The sequence below is a fragment of the Telmatherina bonti genome (genome assembly GCF_933228915.1).
Source record: "Telmatherina bonti genome assembly, chromosome: 1".
Taxonomy (NCBI): domain Eukaryota; kingdom Metazoa; phylum Chordata; class Actinopteri; order Atheriniformes; family Telmatherinidae; genus Telmatherina; species Telmatherina bonti.
This window is the reverse complement of record NC_136619.1, coordinates 40,418,758-40,437,959: the sequence shown is the minus strand read 5'-3', so window position 1 is coordinate 40,437,959 and position 19,202 is coordinate 40,418,758. Positions and strand designations below refer to the sequence as shown.

The 19,202-nt window shown below is 40.1% G+C and overlaps 3 protein-coding genes across 3 annotated transcripts in view; 2 read left to right on the top strand and 1 right to left on the bottom strand.

Moving 5' to 3' along the window:
* Positions 1-2,483, top strand: part of tp53bp1 (tumor protein p53 binding protein, 1) — a 30,113-nt gene extending 27,630 nt beyond the window's left edge. Inside the window, exons 27-29 of the mRNA XM_079253551.1 lie at positions 530-726; positions 2,048-2,184; positions 2,266-2,483. Of these exons, the coding sequence (XP_079109677.1) occupies positions 530-726; positions 2,048-2,184; positions 2,266-2,474 (543 nt within the window). The 3' untranslated portion in view covers positions 2,475-2,483. The remainder of the gene's footprint in view (positions 1-529; positions 727-2,047; positions 2,185-2,265) is intronic.
* A 112-nt stretch (positions 2,484-2,595) lies between these two features.
* tubgcp4 (tubulin gamma complex component 4) lies at positions 2,596-12,073 on the bottom strand. Its single transcript, XM_079253423.1, has 18 exons — positions 11,935-12,073; positions 11,118-11,246; positions 10,775-10,897; positions 10,624-10,677; positions 10,464-10,520; positions 9,165-9,244; positions 8,851-9,052; positions 8,591-8,756; positions 8,394-8,518; positions 7,987-8,037; positions 7,801-7,906; positions 6,087-6,194; positions 5,748-5,892; positions 5,488-5,665; positions 4,591-4,725; positions 4,106-4,222; positions 2,794-2,933; positions 2,596-2,689 (listed from the first exon to the last, which is right to left on the bottom strand). Exons 1-18 carry the CDS (start codon positions 12,010-12,012, stop codon positions 2,683-2,685), a joined length of 2,001 nt encoding a protein of 666 aa, XP_079109549.1. The 5' UTR covers positions 12,013-12,073; the 3' UTR covers positions 2,596-2,682.
* Positions 12,074-12,211: 138 nt separating this feature from the next.
* cdkn2aip (CDKN2A interacting protein) lies at positions 12,212-17,747 on the top strand. The gene is made up of 4 exons (XM_079244491.1): positions 12,212-12,486; positions 13,423-13,672; positions 15,526-15,650; positions 16,060-17,747. Exons 2-4 carry the CDS (start codon positions 13,425-13,427, stop codon positions 16,647-16,649), a joined length of 963 nt encoding a protein of 320 aa, XP_079100617.1. The 5' UTR covers positions 12,212-12,486; positions 13,423-13,424; the 3' UTR covers positions 16,650-17,747.
* Positions 17,748-19,202: the final 1,455 nt, after the last annotated feature.

The window sequence follows — 19,202 nt, the reverse complement described above, 5'->3', positions numbered from 1 at the left end:
TCTAGGAGTCAGTTGTTGTACTAATGATTCAGCTCGTTCCCCCTGCCTTTCTGTCCGTTTCTCCTCCACAAACTTCACATGAAGTTCCTCAAGCTGCTCCTGCAGGAACATAAAAACATAAAAAAGCAGCTTTGTGATTTTATTTAAACGTTATTGAACATACAAACTTCAAAACGGTTCAAATTGGCTGTTTCTAGTGTTCAGACCATCGTGTGTTTTGTTTATACGAGTTAGGATACTGAGCTTGGAGAATTAAACTTCCTCTGCTGCAGCTTCTTTACAAACACATAAACATGTTACTGTTTGATGTTTCACATTAATGCTCAAGATCAGGTTAAATTTCTGTCACGACGCGCCGCTGAAGTTACAGAGCAGAGCAGTAAAAATGCACTTTTTCAGAGATCCATCCTATGTCACCATGGTAACTGATGCTGATCATCCAACCTGAGACGTTTACCTGTTAAAGTGAAGTGATAAGTTTCCCCTCGCGGACGTCTCGGGTCTGTAATCATCTCTTCTCCGTGGCCAGTGTAAGGCGGCGTACCAGAGCCTGCTCATCGCAGACCAGCACTGCCGTACCAGGAAGTACATGCTGTGTTTGGCCAGCGGTGTCCCCTGCGTGTCTCATATTTGGGTCCGAGACTGCTGCAAAGAGAATAAGCTGCTCAACTACAGGAACTACCTGCTGCCTGCAGGCGTTGGTCCGGACGACGCCATCGTGGAATGGTGAGATGAAGCTCAGCGTGCTGCTTTCACTCTGTTGCTGAAAAAATGTGTTTTAAATGGGAAATAATCATAGTAATTATTATCATTACAGAATATTAATTAATATTCTGTTGCAAACAGTGGTTTTAATGTTTCGGAAATATTACAATTGTGCTCATATGTATTCATCCCCTTTCATTAAAGAAAAGGCTGAATTTACAACAGTCACTCAAATAACTGGAGACTTAAAAAAGGAACAATAACTAAAAGTTTGCAAAAATATAATTTAGTATAAGTAATATGATATTAATAATAATATAAGACACTGTTTTTTCAATTAATTGAGTCGAAGAAAGAAAAAAAACAAACAAATGTGTCCTGGACAAATCAGAGCAGTTTTCTGTTGAACAGTGGGACAAAATCCCTGTCAACAGGTGCAGAAGTCTGACTGAGAAGAACAGAAAACACCTGACTGGAGCGGAAACATTAAAGGATTGTTCAACTAAATATTACTTTATGACTGATGTAATATGGAATAAATTATCTTATTTGTTTGCTTTTTAAAAAAATATTTCTATTGAACCAGAATTAGAAAATAATGTCATGATTTTCATAGTTTTTATTTATTATTACTTTAGTCAATTTCAGCTTATTTTACAGGCAGCTGTTAAATTCCTTCTTTAATGAAAGGGGATGAATAAATATGAGCACAACTGTATCTGAACACAGTGAAAGTAATTATTCACGTTTTTACAAAACTTATGAAAAAAACAAAAACAAACTGCTTTTAATCACTAATAAAATATTAATCCAAAGACTGTAACATTAATACTCGGTGTTTTAGGTCATCAGGGACATTTTTATCCATTCAGGTAATTTTTTTCTGTGTTTTTTTATATTTGAAGAATCTCAGATTAAACGCACATTAATAGAAAATAAATGGCATAGATATGTAAAAATAAAAATATAAGGATAAAACATAAACACGTCAATATTTAAAGAATATAATTGACAGTGGAGTTATGAATGTGATTGTTTCCCCAAATGAGACGTTTTCTCACTTTATTTGCTCCTTTTTTTTTTTTTTTTTTAATTTAATTTTAATCAACTGCACCTCTAAAAAAAAAATATAAGCAGGAGTTGAAGCTGCTGGAGCAGAATTTTTAGTTATTTAATCTTTATTTTACCATTTACAATCAATTGAGAACCGCTTGTTGTTTACAACGATGACCTGGCAGGAGGTAAAAAAAGACAAAACATCCAACTTTCCCTCCTCGCCGAGACCCGACATCAGGAGACATGAATGTCTTCAGCTGGTTTCTGTGTTTTCTTCCTCCTTCAGGCATCCCCGCTCCAGCCCGTTCAGAAGCCTCCGCGTCCTGCTGGTGTTCGACAAGCCGGAGGAGCTGTGGGCTCAGCTGGTCACGATGGGCGGAGCTTCCTCCGTCCGGCACTTCCAGGCCGACAAGGACAGCTCCGGTACTGAACCCACAGCGCATCCCAAAGAGCTCGATATCCCGTCCAAACTTTGCTCAGCAGGTTGCTTTTCCTCTCCTGCAGACATTTCTCCTGGGAAGTACGACGTGGTGCTGACAGACGGCGCCTGTCCACCACTGGTAGAGAGAAACCTGACATCCCAGGACGTCCCGCTGGTGTCTCCGGAGTGGCTCATCCACAGCCTCATCTGCGGGGAGTGCCTTGGTTTCCACAGCAAGCCTCAGTACCGCCACGACTACTCCTCCTCCTCCTCCTCCTCCTCCTCAGTCTGACTCCACACACGAGAAACGCCTTGGACCAAGCTAAATGTTCTGTTGCATGCCTCCGCTGTACATAACTCCATCCTGTCTGTTTTTATGGGATAATAAATTGTGACTCTTGTTTCATTTTAATGCTTTTAACTTTATTTTCTCCAAACAAACATGCAATATTTACACATGAAGATGAGTGGAGCTTGCATCTTCATCCTCTCTGCTCTCCTTAAACACTGAAAGGACAGATGTTGGATCAGGTCAGAGTCTGGACCACTGAGGCTGCGTGTCGCTGCGTGTCGCTGCGTGTCGCTGCGTGTCGCTGCGTTCTGTGTCCTACCTGCCCAGGGTGCCTCCTGCTTGTGTGTAGTACTTGTTGTAATCGAGTCGCAGTAGGAGCTGAGCCAGATCCGAGTTGATCTGATGGTTCCTCACGCTGGACAGGATTTTAAACAGCAGGGATGACTGGCGCCTGAAGCCCTGAAGTTTCACACGGTGGCGTTACAAATGGGAAGACTCGCTTTTCATACATAGGTGACGATTCAATTACAATTCGCTAATGTTCATAAATGATTATTTTCTAAACTGAAATGACAGAAACGCAGCTGCAAAGTGCGGTAGGAGCAGAAAAGTCTGAGAAGTCGGGCTGCAGGCCAGACGCTTCAGGGTCCGTCCTCCTAATGCAGGGGTGTTAAACTCCAGCAGAGTCTTTGTTTCCCTGCTCCAACACACCTGATTCACATTTAATGGATTCAACAGCTTCCTGTCAACCTGCGCATTTATTTTAGTCAGATGTGTTGGAGCATGGAGACAACTAAAACCAGCAGGATACTGGTCCTCGGGCTGGAATCTGACACCCTGATGTGTCCCGGTTAAACAGATAGCAGCGACTCTTTCAGAGCATTAGATTTACGGGTTTGAAGGCTTGTGTTTAGAAACATTTTAGTTTTTATGGACATGAAAACATCCAGAAGAATGACTCCACATGGAAGATGTTAAAGGTGGAGTATGTAAGATTGTCAATATTTAAAGATAAATTAATAAAATAACTACAATCATCATTAGATAATTTTTTTGAACATGTAGGTTCCAGTCTGTCCATATTTGATGTGTTATTAAACTACAAGTTTAATTAATGACAAATGACAAAAAGCACTTTTTTTTTTTTACTGGTAGGCAAACATTTAAGAAGGGTCTTTGTCATTAATTAAACTTGTAATTTAATAACGCATCAAATATGGACAGACTGGAACCTACATGTTTGAAAAACTAATTATGATTGTACCGGTAGTTATTTTTTTTAGTTTACTTTTTTTAAAATATTGAAAATCTTACATACTCCACCTTTTAACAGTCTAACAGTAATACTAGAAACGTGTGACAGCAGCTCCTTTCCTTTCCGGTTAGAGGAGCTTCTTGTTGTTACTGTAGATTCAGGCGATAATTTTATTTATGGTTCCACATAAACAGTGGAGATAAATTTGGTTAAATGAATGGAGTATGATGTAGTAGCCATAGGAGGAGGAAAACAACCTGAAGATGAACTGAGAATCCTGAATCGTAACGATCAAACCGTGATGCATCAGAGGAGACATCTCCCTGAAGCAGAGCTCCAGACTGGTTCTGGTCCACAGCAGTCACTGGGACGGTACCTTGACCAGCAGGTCCAGCTGAGCGGTTCCTCTCTCGTCCAGTGAAGCAACGGTCTGACTGACCAGAGAGCAGAAGTTGTGGCAGAGCTCCAGGATCTCGTTCAGGCAGTGGAACACCTGAACACATAAAACTCTTATTTCATCAAAACAAACAGATTTTCCTGCATTTTGATGAAAAGTTGAGGTTCAGCTAAAATAAAGATCATTTCTTACTTTAGTTCTGACATTTACTGAGTGTCTCTGAACATACGGCATGATCAGAATCACATTTCAGATCTGCGATACACTAAAGCCTTCATCCTCTCCTGTTCACACACACTGTCACACAATCACATTCATTTAGTCTAGCAGCCAACAGGAACACAGTTTTTAGCTTTATAACTCCTGTAGTTTAGTTTTACATGCTGGTCATTTCAGTCTGAACACGTCTAAACTGAGAAAGGACCAGTTTAAACAGGAGCTAAAAGCAGGTTCAGGAGGTCTACCGGCTTCAGGAGGATGAAGGACTGGGCCAGGAGGTTACTGAGGAAGTGATCGTGGGCCAGTCGGATGCTCTCAAAGTCTCTGGTGGAGTTAATCTGCTGAAGCAGCTGGGAGAACTGGGACTCCAGGACATCCACCTGGAGACAGACGGACGACTTCAGAGTTCATTTTTAAACCTATATCTGGAACCAGAATCATGAAACACACAACTACAAGGGCTGGGAAAGTCGAATCGAAAAATGCAAAATTGAGATTTTTTTGCTTCACAATTTTAAAATAGATTTCTTTAACAAAAAATCTTATTTTTTCTTCAAATAAATAAGTATAATCCATTATAATTTTTTTTTTTTTTATTGTTTTTATTGATCTTTTAACTTGTCTTCTTGGGCATTATAGCAGCAAAATGGTGGTCTGGCTTACTGTCTTGTTTTTTCCTCATTGAAATCAAGAAAAATCTTTTTTTTATTCAAATAAATAAAAATAATCCATTATAAAATTTTAGTCATTTTTATTGTTTTTATTGATCTTTTAACTTGTCTTCTTGGGCATTATAGCAGCAGAATGATGGTCTGGCTTAATTGAAATCGAGAAAAATGACGAGCAAAAAAAATTTGATACATTTTCTTTGTTTTTAATCTACAAAAATCAGCAATATCAAAGAATTGTGAGAATCGCAAGTTATATCGAATCGGCACCCAAAAAATCAGAATTGAATCGGGACAAAAGCGTATCATCACAGCCCTAACAACGACTCTCCACAAGCTTTATAAACCAGCCGTGTGGTTTGCAAACTGTGGTCGCTATGGCAACATCTGCTTTTAAAGCCTCTCCCTCTCTGCTACCTCTCACCTGGTAGCCGCCGTTTAGCTACCAGGCGAGGTGTGTCTACAGCTTGGTACCTGTAAGTAGTACTGCAGGTTGTCAATCAAGAAGGCCATGTGGTTGCGGAGCCGCCACTTAACGGCGTCCGTCTGGCTGGATTTCAGGTGTTTCCGCTGCATCTGAAGAGCCCAGCAGTGCTGCAGCTGCGACTGAACCCGCCGCACACTCAGCAGGTACCTGAACACAACATTGTACCTGGAGGGACGAGTGAGAGGGGGGGTGAGGTTGGTTAGTAGAAACACAGGGGCTGTGTTAATCAGAATGAATGGGTATGCACTTCTCCAGGACAGCGGGGGTGAAGAGGATGTGCAGCGGCCACTGGACCTTGTAGGCGAGGCCCAGAGCCGCCCAGCCGGTGGGAGGAACCTCTCGTGGCGAGGTGTCCTGAGGTGGAGTTGCTCCATCTCTGGTGCCGGACGCCTCTGGAAACAACAGGCAAACAGAAATATTCACAGATAAAGGTTAAAAACACAAAACTTCTAACAATGCCTACGGTTCAGAGCGACCGTACAGTCGCTACAGGCTGTTTGGAAACTAATAAAAAAAGGATTCTACTTGCAGGAAAACAACATCTTTTAGATTTAATTCTCCTAAACAAGCTGCAGGAAGTGCAGACCTTTGCTGTCTTTGCCCTGGTAGTCCACAGTGAGGTGCAGCAGAGGCAGGAGGTTGTCATCGTCCAGCAGCACCTTATGAGCCGCCTGCTGGAAAGCCACGTTCACGTCTGGAAGGAAGACAGCAGCATGAAAAGCTCCGTCACACCCGACGCAGAGATGCTGCTTCCAGGCTGTCGTTGCAGGAAATGCAGCAGAAACACGGACCATCTTGGACTGTTGGCAAAGTCACGCACACACTCCTACAGTGGAGACTATTTCATCATCTCCGGAACATAAAACACTTGCATGAAGTCTAAATAAACTCCTTGTATTAGAGCTTCACCAGTTTCTCCGGTTGCTGTGGCTAAAAATACTTCAAGATAACAACATGAATGAAACATCAACCTGAAAACATAACAATAAAAATGCTGCTGAGAATAACTGTCTGTAATGTTTGTCTGTTTTATATCAGCTCAGATCCCAACAGCTGTCCAGTAGCAGCAGATGTGTGTCTCTACGGTAACGCTTTGAGCTGAGTGAAAAGTTAAAGCCAACGAAGCAATGTGGGTTTAATTCATATCACCTTACTTACATCATCGTAACTCCGGGGTCGGGTCGCGGGGGCAGCAGCGTAAGCAGGGAAGCCCAGACTTCCCTCTCCCCAGCCACATTTACCAACTCTGCGGGGGGGATCCCGAGGCGTTCCCAGGCCAGCCGAGAGATATAATCCCTCCAGCGTGTCCTGGGTCTTCCCCGGGGTCTCCTCCCAGAGGGACGTGCCTGGAACACCTCACCAGGGAGGTCCAGGAGGCATCCTGACCAGATGCCCGAGCCACCTCAACTGGTTCCTCTCGATGCGAAGGAGCAGCGGCTCTACTCTGATCTCCTCCCGGATGACTGAGCTCCTCACCCTATCTCTAAGGGTGAGCCCGGCCACCCTGCGGAGGAAACTCATTTCAGCCGCCTGTATACGAGATCTCCTTCTTTCGGTCACGACCCACAGCTCATGACCATAGGTGAGGGTAGGAACGTAGATCGACTGGTAAATCGAGAGCTTCACCTTCTGGCTCAGCTCCTTCTTCACCACGACAGACCGGCGCAGAGTCCGCATTACTGCAGACGCCGCACCGATCCGTCTGTCGATCTCGCGCTCCATCCTTCCCTCACTCGTGAACAAGACCCCGAGATATTTAAACTCCTCCACTTGAGGCAGGACCTGACTCCCAACCCGGAGAGGGCAATCCACCCTATTCCGGCTGAGGACCATGGTCTCAGATTTTGAGGTGCTGATTCTCATCCCAGCCGCTTCACACTCGGCCGCGAATCGCTCAAGCGAGAGCTGGAGATCACGACCAGATGAAGCCAACAGGACCACGTCATCCGCAAAAAGCAGGGACCCAATCCTGAGGCCACCAAGTCGGATCCCCTCTACACCTCGGCTGCGCCTAGAAATTCTGTCCATATAAGTAATGAACAGAATCGGTGATAAAGGGCAGCCTTGGCGGAGTCCAACCCTCACCGGAAACGAATCCGACTTACTACCGGCAATGCGGACCAAGCTCTGACACCTGTCGTACAGGGACCGGACAGCTCGTACAAGGGGGTCCGGTACCCCATGTTTCTGTTTCTTCTTCTTCTTCCAGGTAATCCCTCAATGTTCTGATTCTGATTGCATCTGGTTCATCTGAAATCCAGAAGCTGTGCTGAGAGTCGGATCTGAGCAGAAACACTCACCGTGCTCAGTAACAGCTGTCGGAGGCGTCTTCAGCATGTGCTGCGCGAGGTCGATGAAAACCTGGTAGAGTTCGCCTCGGCCCAACAGGTAGAAGTCTTTAATGATCTGCAGGAAAATCCAGGAGTGAACGCGATTCATTTTACAGAGGATTTCTCACAGAGAAGCATCATGTGATGATAACGAACCTTGAGCTGTTCCAGCAGGTCTGCCTCCTCCACCATCAACGTCCACAGATGCTGCAAGTTCAAGTTCAAGTTTATTCATATGGCACATTTCTACAGCAGCTGCAGCCCAAAGTGCTGAACAGTAATGCAACAAACAAAAACACTGCACATTAAAAAAATACATTAAATCTGGACACAAAACAAAAACTTAAAATAAAAGTAAAATACACAAAGAAAAAGCTCAGGCATGACCAAGTGCCAGCGCAGAGAAGTGGGTTTTAAGGACAGACTTAAAATCAGAAACAGACTGAGCCGCTCTGATGTGAAGGGGAAGGCTGTTCCATAACTTAGGAGCAGCAACAGAAACGGGACGTTAGGATTCATTTCTGCAACGCTGTCGACTGAACACTTAGCTCAACGCAGCTCACCTCGGCCACTGTGCTCCTGATGCGATCAATCACATTTTCAAAGTCCACCAAGCTGAAAAGTGGCTGCTGTTTGAGTCTGTGCAGCTCAGCTGCAAACATGTCCTCCTGGTGTTTCAGGATGGAGCCTGAAGATAAAACCATCATGAGTTTGTTTTCGTGAAACAAGAAGGTGCAACAAGGCCTCTGCAGAACAGTACCGGCTCTGGAGGGGCTGTAGTTGTGGTTTTCAAACATCTGAACAGACTCTCCTACAAAGAGGATCTTCTCTGCCACTCGGATGGGAATGTAGGATGGAAGCATCTCCGTTCGCAGAGAGAACTGCTGCAGCGACGGCGCCAGCATGTGCTCCTCCTCAATCAGCCTCTGCAGGACAGAAAAGACTCATGTCCAGGACTAAAGCGGACTGTGCAAACATGTTCTAAGATCCAGACCGGTGCTGGATGCGTGTCTTTCTCACCAGGTCCTGTAACTCTCTGAGCTGTTTCCCACTCAGACCTCCTAATCCCAAGTCTTCCTCCTCTTCCTCCTGGTTGGCAGCGGCGCCTCCTGCACTGGGACCCTGCTTCACGAAAAACTCCTCATTTTGGTCCAACAGCAAACCGTGCAGCATCCAGGCTGCGAGCTGTTTGTACATGACACCGTGGCACACAGCCAGAATTCTGCAAAATGCAACATATTAAAGAAATCACTCTTTTGTTTCTCTGTTTTTAGACCTTAGTGGGACAAATCTGTAACAAACATATGTCACATCAATGCCTCATGTCAACTTACTTTTCTAAGGCCATGCGTACTGGAGGAAGCCCCCCACAGCTGTGTTTGTACACAGTCTCCAGGATCTGACAGCCGTGGATCTAAACCAGCACAGGCGGCAAATAATCAGACAACTTTTTCTGTCCAGAAAGTCACCATCGGTCCAAACGTCAGAGTTTGGCTCAACTTTTAGAAGGTGCTTGAAAGTATGTTACAGTTTTCTAGATTTCTGTTTAAATATAAGGTAAAATATCTGATCTGTGTGCTGAAAAAAGAGATAAAGAAAAGCTAAAAGGCAGCTTCATTAAAACAAACACTGAAGTATGTTCACATTGAGATTGTTTCTTTGGCCATTTTAGACTCTTTCTGATAACAGAACGGGATGGTCTGAACTAACATTTGCATTAATCATCATAAACTTAGATCAGGATTATGTATTCTTACAAAATGAGACGCATTAAAACTATTTAACCACCAAAGAAAAATATACGTACATACCTATACATACATATGTACATACACGCACATTTACATATATATACATACATACATATACATACTAATTAAGAAAATAATAATAATCTCAAATATTCATATTAATAACAATAAAAATAATAATTCCTCATCAATTTGATAATTAAATAAATTTGTGAGATAAAAGGAATTTGAAAAAGGAGTGGGAAGAAGTGTATTTAGTATTCCCACCCTTTTTCTAATCATCTAGTTTTATATTCTGTCGCTTCACGTCACGACATACTTATTTAATTTACTATAAATATTTACATTCACATATTTACACTTACACACACATTCCCATATTCCTCCATTCATATAAACACATCCACACAGATATACTACATACATACATGTACTTACATCCATGTCTACAATATATTACATTAATGTCCATCTACTTATAATATTCCTTATATCTTTTTTTTTCATTTTTATCCCTCATCCATGTACTTTTTCCAGAATGAAATTTTTGTACCTCTTTTTGAATATATTTATGTTTCTGCTTTGCTTTAATTCTTCATCCAGCTTGTTGCACAAAGTCCCCCCACAGCTTGATATGCACATACTTTTCATTGTTGTTCTTACTTTTTGCCTTTTAAATTGTAGCTTTCCCCTTAAATTATAATTCCCTTCTCCTTCTGTGAACATTTTCTGAATATTAAGTTACAGATAATGTTTTTTAAAAATTGCAATAGTTTGCTTTAAAAATGAAGAAAAGAGCTCAAATGTTTGGATTTCTTTAAATAATGAGACAATTGTTGCTTTGACTCTGGTGGGAAATAAAATGCTTTAAAGCATCGTTACCTTCTGGGATTTTATTGTCTCCACCACCACCATGACGGATGGAAACAGCAGCTGAAACTAAATCAATGAAAGAAAAGCATTAAACAAACTGACAAGTTTAGATTTTTGGTTGACTTTAAAAAACCTTCAAAATAATAAACAAGTTTCTTTTCTGAGTTACCTGGTCGAGCTTGTAATTCACATGAGATATTGTCAGATGTGGGTCTCCAAGGAACTGAAACATACACATTAGTTAAAAGAAGAAAATCTCTCCCCTGCATGAAGATTAATTTTTTTTGGGCTGTATTTAATATGTTTTTACTTTTCTTTACCTCTTGCTCGAGGTCCAGCAGAGCCTGTCTGTATGGCTGCAGCATGGAGTCCAATCCTGTGCAAAAAGCTCGCAAATAGATTCCATGAAGTCCCGTCTGGTTGGGCTGGCTTGTGTGATGTTCCTACCATCCAAGTTTTAGAAAAGTCACATCAGTCTTGGGATTCATCTCAAGTTTAGTCAAATACATTGCCACTGTATTTGTTTTATTTTTGAATAAATGAAGACCTTGTGAAATATCTGCAAATATATCAAAACTTGTGCAAATGATCATTTTCTAAAGTTATGGACACTAAATTGAGAAATGTGTGCACAAATGTTGCGCAGGGAGCACTGAGACTCACTTGTTGATGAACATGACCGGTGTGTTGCTCTATGAACTCTGTGAAGCGGATGTAATCAGAGCCCAATTTACATAGCCGGTTAAGGACACTGGTCTCACTGGGATGAAGGAAGGGCAGTTCCTGGGACACCTGTGGAAAAACCTAAAGAGGTTATGTTTGGCAAAAAACACACTCAGTCGCAGATATACATCCATCCATCCATACATACATACATCCATACATTCATACACACACACACACGTGTGTGTATATATATATATATATATATATATATATATACACATACATATATATATATGTACACATACATATATATATATATATATATATATATATATGTACACATACATACATATATATATGTACACATACATTATATATATATATATATATATATATATATATATATATATATATATATATATATATATATATATATATATATTTATATACACATATAAAAAATATGTGTGTGTAGATATAGATAGATAGATAGATAGATAGATAGATAGATAGATAGATAGATAGATAGATAGATAGAGCTAAAATAAATCTTTGTCTAAATATAAAAATAAGAGCTATCTTAGTTTCTTTCTTTTTTCAATAAACATACATTGACTCATATTTTTCAAGCCAAATAAGCAGGTTAACGTGTTTTGTCGCTTTAACCTTAAATCATAATGGCAAAACATGATAACCTTCCAGTAACAAAACTTAATACTATAAGTTAAACCTGTTTAAAAATAAGATATAAAGGATATAAGACTAAACATACTAGCCAGCACACTGTTGCTGCATCATAAAGCTGCACTTTTACCTGCAAACCTGTTCGTTTATTCCATGTAAAGATTGTCCCTGGATATCCACTTAGCGCCAGTAACAGCTCGTGGATCATGATGATTCACCTGATTACAGTATCTAAATATGCGATGGTTTTCATTAATCTAAATATTAACACAATGGTTTTAATTCATCTGCAACAACAAACCGCCCGATCGGACCGTCGCAGCTTGTTACGTAGGCAAGCAAAGCATCACGTGACGGATGCTAACACATCCGCGGCTGCTAGTTGTAGCATGTGTTTAGTCGTTTACGCGTTTCGTTGTATTTACATGAGAAAAAATTAGCAAAAAAATAAGAGTGAGTGTTTTTTCCCACGGTAAATATATCTCTTATCAAATAAACGTTTTAGTTTCCAGGAATGTTATCATAAGTAGGAGTTTTTTAGCGTTAAAAAACACTGGTTAGCGCGACAACCTGTAGCTTTGCCTTGGACTCATGGGAAATGTAGTTTTCTTCGCGCAGCCGTCGCCTTGCGTAATCACTCGGTCATGTAGCTAGCTAGCAAGTCGTCGCAAGAGAAATCGTGGTATGTTTTTTGTTTTCTAGTCCGATTACCACTTCTCACAACATGTATAAGCAGTTGGTAGCTTGTTAGTCATCGTAATATAGCCTGTTTTGACTTTATGTTGTACTTATTACGTGCCTTACGGTGAAGCTAATGTTTCTTTACGTGCCGCTTAACCAGTCGTGTATACAGTTGTGCTCATATGTATTTATCTCCTTTCATTAAAGAAAAGGCTGAATTTACAACAGTCACTCAAATAACTAGAGACTTAAAAAAGGAACAATATCTAAAAATTTGTAAAAAGTATAATTTAGTAACATAAAACACTGTTTTTTCATTTAATTAAGTTGAAGAAAGAAAGAAAAAAACAAACAAATTGGTCCTGGACAAATTAGAGCACTTTTCTGTTGAACAGTGGGACAAAATACCTGTCAACAGGTGCAGAAGTCTGACTGAGAGGAACAGAAAACACCTGACTGGAACGGAAACATTAAAGGATTGTTCAACTTAATATTAGTTTGTGACTGATGTAATATGTAATACATTATCTTATTTGTTTGCTTTTTAAAAACAATTTTTTTCTATTGAACCAGAATTAGAAAATAATGTCATGATTTTCATAAAATTTTTATTTATTATTACTTTCGTCAATTTCATCTTATTTTACAGGCAGCTGTTTTTTTTTCCTTTTTTAATGAAAGGGGATGAATAAATATGAGCACAACTGTATTAGAAACTTTTTAAGTAATAATCTGACAGTCATTAATTAGTCATTTATACTAAGGGTATTTACCTGCCAGACAAGTTGGTATGAAAACAGCAGTGGTCCAAAACGTTACCTAGTTAGTAAACCAGACCGACATTCTAGATTGAAGTGAGCCATATTAACTTTAGTGTTGCATGAATAGATTTTTTTAGAGCAAGCTTGAGTTTGCTGTTGTTGTCTTGACGATCCAGGGATGGCGGGGGAGAGGAGCAGAGAGGACGTAGTCTCAGAGTATCTGGGCCAGAACCCGCAGCTGGCCCAGTGGGTCGACACATTCAGAGGCTACTGTGAGACCAACAAGCACTGGTTTGCTCGGAGAGAGTTCATCCTGAGGAACATGGAGGCGTTCCCCACAGTGGAGCCAGGAGTCCCCAGCAGCAGTCTGGACAGGCTGCTCTCGCTGTCCATGGTCTGGGCTAATCACGTTTTCCTTGGATGCAGGTAGGAGACACCTGACATGGTGGAAAGTACATTTACTCAACTGCTGCGTCAAACCCCTTAAACCAGGCAAAGATTTATCCTTTACTTGGATATTTTTGTCTTGTGAAACTTTGTAGTTTCACTTCATAACAATTCAGATAAAATAATGTTTATTTTTTATTTCAAACAGCACTTCCATGTGAAGCACTGCTTCTTAAATGTTTCATAATTAGCATTTAAAAGAAATGTTAACAATGTGTGAAGCCAAACTGTGAAGATGGCGTATAAATAATACAGTTGTGCTCATATTTATTCATACCTTTTCATTAAAGAAGGGGAAAAAAAAACAGCTGCCTGTAAAATAAGCTAAAAATTGACTAAAGTAATAATAAATAAAAATTTTATGAAAATCATTACATTATTTTCTAATTCTGGTTCAATAGAAATATTTTTCTTAAAAAACAAACAAATAAGATAATTTATTACATATTACATCAGTCATAAAGTAATATTTAGTTGAACAATCCTTCAATGTTTCCGCTCCAGTCAGGTGTTTTCTGTTCCTCTCAGTCAGACTTCTGCACCTGTTGACAGGTATTTTGTCCCACTGTTCAACAGAAAAGTCTCTAATTTGTCCAGGACACATTTGTTTGTTTGTTTGTTTTTTTATTTCTTCAACTCAATTAAATGAAAAAACAGTGTCTTATATTACTAAATTATATTTTTGCAAATTTTTAGTTATTGTTCCTTTTTTAAGTCTCCAGTTATTTGAGTGACTGTTGTAAATTCAGCCTTTTCTTTAATGAAAGGGGATGAAGACATATGAGGATAACTGTATATTACTAGAATTCCTGGTTGCATCTGAAACTTTTAACTCTTCTGCATTCAATCTGTTTTCTCCACCAAGTTGACTGAAGCAAAATGATTTCAGATCATATGTGAGATTTTTACATGTCTGGGGAAATGTTGGAGCACGACACACTATACTGGCTAAATATTCCCACAATGCAATGCAGGTCATGATGCACCTCTTAAAATAAGAAGAGTTTTATTTAATTTTGCTCAGCGTAATAAGTGTTTGGAATTCAGTATCTTAGTAGCGCCAGTGTAGGTATGTTGCCATGGTTACATGTCTCCAGGCAAGGCTGTCAGGAAGTGACGATGAACAAGAAAAATCTGTTTATTTTTATTTGGTCAATGACATGTGAACAGTGTTACACGGTGCATGTTGTGGAGTTTAAAACTGATCCATTCCAGTTTTTTAAAAATAATTATTTACTATTTGGATTAGTAGAAGAGAAACAAATTTGTTGATCAGAACATTTTTTATTTTATTTATTTATTTTTTTCCCCACAGTAATCAGATTAATTGGTGTTTCTGTGTATAATATACTGATAAAAAACTTTAGCCGTAACATCCTGCTTGAACACACTCACTGGAAAAGCGCTACAGTTCCTTTACCATTCACTATAAATCGAACTGAAACAGCTTGAATTATAAAATAATGAAATTAGAAATTATTATACATTATGATACATATTTGCAATTGTTTATGTTTTATTGAATCATATAATTGAACTTAGCTTAGATATTTAAATAAAATTCAAAGTAAAAAAATATATATTTCAAATGTATATACATGCATTTTTATATAAGAAAGTGTAATTTAATTTGAATGTAATATTAAGTTTTTTAAACAAATAACAATTTGAAAACATTTAACTTTATTCAGAATTTAATTTATGTAATTTACAGTTGATATTTATTTAAACAAAAATCTTTTTATTTAGAATTTTAATGTAAAGTTTAACAGAGTACATAAACTGTTAAACCTCTAAAGCTGAGAGGTTACTGGTTCTCTTCATGTCTCCAGTTATCCGCAGCCTGTGATGGAGAAGATCCGGGAAATGGGCGACGGGATAGTCGTCCAAGATGCTCCTGTTAACAAAACCACAAAAGATGAAACCATGGCCAAAGGCAAGCGGTGCGCCACAACCGGTAAAGATGTTTTCATTTTAACATATACGGTAACTTTAAACATTCATTTAGAGGATTTTGTTGTGAAAAAATCTGTTATTCAGTTTAATTCATGCAGAAGAAACGACTGAAAAATAAAAGATGTTTTCTAACAAGTGAAAATAATAATCTGAAATGTTTTTACATGGTTTGAAGGGTTGGAATATTTAGTATCATTACATAAACAATAAGACTGTTTACGCGCAGGTTGGACTGTGGAGACCTCCGTGCGTCTCCACAGTGTCTCTGCTGCTTGTTACCAACCAGTGCATCGTTACACATTCCAGTTTGTTTAGTACACACCCACACCTGAGGCCGGGGTCGGCTCCCTCGTTAAGCGTGGCTTCGTGTGCCGTTAACCCCGTCCTTCTTGCTGTGTGTTCGTTTGCAGAGTGTGATGCTGACAGCTGTGTGAAACGGGCCAAATCCGGGCCTAATGAGCTCGACGGTCGACCCGCTGGGAGGACAAGCACGCGGCCTGCCAGTCAGAAATCAGGACCTCCTCCACAGGCTCCAGCAGAGCACCAGCCCTTCTTCAACCGACTCTACAAGGCTGTGGCGTGGAAGCTGGTGTCGGCGGGGGGCTTCGGTCCCAACTTGGACCACTTTGAAATCTTACGGAGCTGCGTGGAATCCTGTAAACAGACCCTGATGTGTGTCTTTGTGCCGCTGAAGGATATCACCGGCCTCCCTGCAGGCCGCACGCAGAAAGAAGGCCACGTGTGTGAAATCCGCTGTCAGACGGTCTACATGGGCACCGGGTACGGGCGGGATGAGCCCGCCGCCAGGGCGATGGCCTCCAAAGAAGCCCTGAAAGTCTTTCAGGGCCGGAAAGTGACAGTAAAGATCTGCAGGCGGAGATACAAAGGGAAGGACGTGGAGGACTTGATGCTTCTGGATGAGCAGCCTCGTACTCAGGGCTTCCCTCCTGCACTCAGCTACCCGTTTCAGGGCGAGCAGCCGGAAGAAGCTTCCTCATAGAGAGCGCCGTCCTGCTGTGGAGCTGGTGGAAAACGCGCTGGGACCAGACTGTTATGCAGCTAAACTAAAGCATTAAATGTCACGTTGTGTTTCCAACTGTGCTTTTTGTAACGTAATACAGAAGCTCCGTCTTTGTCACGTCACCAAAACAGGAAAAAACCGCCTTCAGTCTGCAGAAAAGAGAAGACCTAAGAACTCCTTACATCACTTTGACAGACTTTTATCAGCATCAGGCTGTAAACTGCATCATTCTGAAGTGGTTCAGGAGTACAATAACACCACCTCCATGTCAGAGGTGAGCTTTTCGCATTATTTTGGTGTAATAAAGTTAAAAGATTTGTTGTTGCCATTACTCACAGTAGGATTAGGGTCGGTATAGTTCCTTCCTGTGTTCTCACACCCTGATCAAACCTGCTTTGTGATTCTACTTTTTTCTGCATCTGTAGAGTCTAAGTGATTATTCACAAGGGAACTGAGTCATGCAGACTCACTAATAACATGTTTTTACCGCTCTGACGACCCGCCGCGCCGCCCGCAGCCTCAACTCACGTAGGAACTTTTCTAAACACTTTTTAGTTTAGAAGAAAAAAAGTAAAAAATGAACCAGATTTTGTTTCTCACCTGTAAGTAAATAATATTTTTACCATTAATCGTTTTATTTCAGGTTGTGATTTCATTCTCATTCCCTAAACAACTGCACTTTATTGGTTTTTCCAGCCGGTTTGGACGTTTGTTGACATCTGGTGCCGCTACAATAAATGTAAAAAAAACTGGTTTGTTTTTTTAAGGCTCAAAACACAATTAAAATGAGGATTTCAGATCCGTCACAAAGATGTTTCTACGATGAACGTAAGGCTTTTTGACTGGACGTTTTAATTGTAGTTAAATGAAGCTTTTCTCTGCTGAAGCTTCTGTTTAGTTTCATTATAAAATCTGATAAAAACGCACCTGATGTTAGACGTACAGGGATGCCAGCTGTGAGAATATTCTTTTGAACATGCAGTGTGTGCCGTTTTGATGGTTTTTGAAGGTGAAGTGCTGCTCTGAAGTGGGATTTGTGTTTCTCTTTTTCCAGTCTGGGTTAACTGCGTTAAAGTGTGTACACTGTTTCATGTTACTGAATGTTTATACCTGTGGTTCCTGTTTCTATATATTTTTAAATAAAAATCTAATTAAGAAAGTGTATTTGTTGCCATGTGTGAAGTTTGTCATAAAAACATGCTGGATACCAGCTCAGTTGTCTCATTTATGACCACATTAGTGGTTTGAAATAGAGTTTAGTGACACTGAACAGCTTGTGCTTTTACTGACAGTCATGCGTAATCCCCTCCGCTGAACTTGACCATTAGTTACATAAGCCAGACGCTTTAAGGCCTCATCGACACAGATGAACGAGCTGCGACCGCCTCTCAGCCCTGAGTTTTTTTTCCGCCTCATTAGTCGATGTGAACACAAGCACAAATAAGATCTGGTTGTCATTTCCTGACCGTCTGTGGAAAATCCAGATATGACATTTGAATTTCCTCATTATTCCTCTGTTAAATAATAAGAAAAGTCAAACTGCAGGATTTACTGTCAGAAGAAATGTTTTTCATCACATTAGGCAACAGAATCACATTTTAATCGTTTTTAAGTGTAAGTCTTGTCAGCCACCACTAGAGGGCAGGAGTGTTCAGAAAAACAGCTGATTCCTTTCACCTCTTACCTGCTTTTAGGACTTTTTAACATTTAACTCGTTCAAATAAAATCATAAAGTTTAAACAGTCAATTTTTATTTGGTTCAACTGCTTGTTGACATAAATATCTAATCAGCCAATCACATGGCAGCAAGTCAAACATGCTCAAGATGACTTGCTGAAGTTTAATGGACAAATATTAGCTGGTCTGATGAGTCTCCATTTCAGCTCCGCATTCAGATGGTAGGATCAGCATGAAAGCAGGGATCCATCCTGCCTTGGATCATCGCTTCAAGCTGCTGCTGGTGAACTGCTGTGAGGGATGCTGGGCTCTTCAGTAACAAGTGGACGTGGTTTAGATGTTCTCTTTCTCCATTTTACAATTAAATATTATAATTAATAATAATGAAATAGCAGGGCTGCCAGGCAAGTGTTAAATAAAAACAGCCACTATGAAATCAACGTTTTACAAGTATGAGAAAGCCAGAATTATGAACAAGAATTACCTTGATTCGGCAGCAGACCTCCTCAGACCTCCACCAGGTAGTAATGATGTCCTAAAAAGGGTCTCCAGAGTGTCTTAAAGGTGTTTTATGGGTCGAATTTGCAGAAACAAAGTCAGTTTAATTAAATGATGTATATAATTTCCATTCGCTAATGTGCAAAGAAAGGTGGATATTTTGTATTTATAGTTCTGTTTTTCTGTGACATTGTGGCATTATAGTCTGTTTTAACTCACCTTTTTGGTCATATTGTTCTTACCTCCTGTGCTTTCTGATCCATAATGAGGCTAGCATTTAGATGCATTAATGTCTCGTAGTTGTCAAAAGTTTTGTGTAGTTTGCTTTGTTCTGACATCAGTGGTGTAGGACTTTCC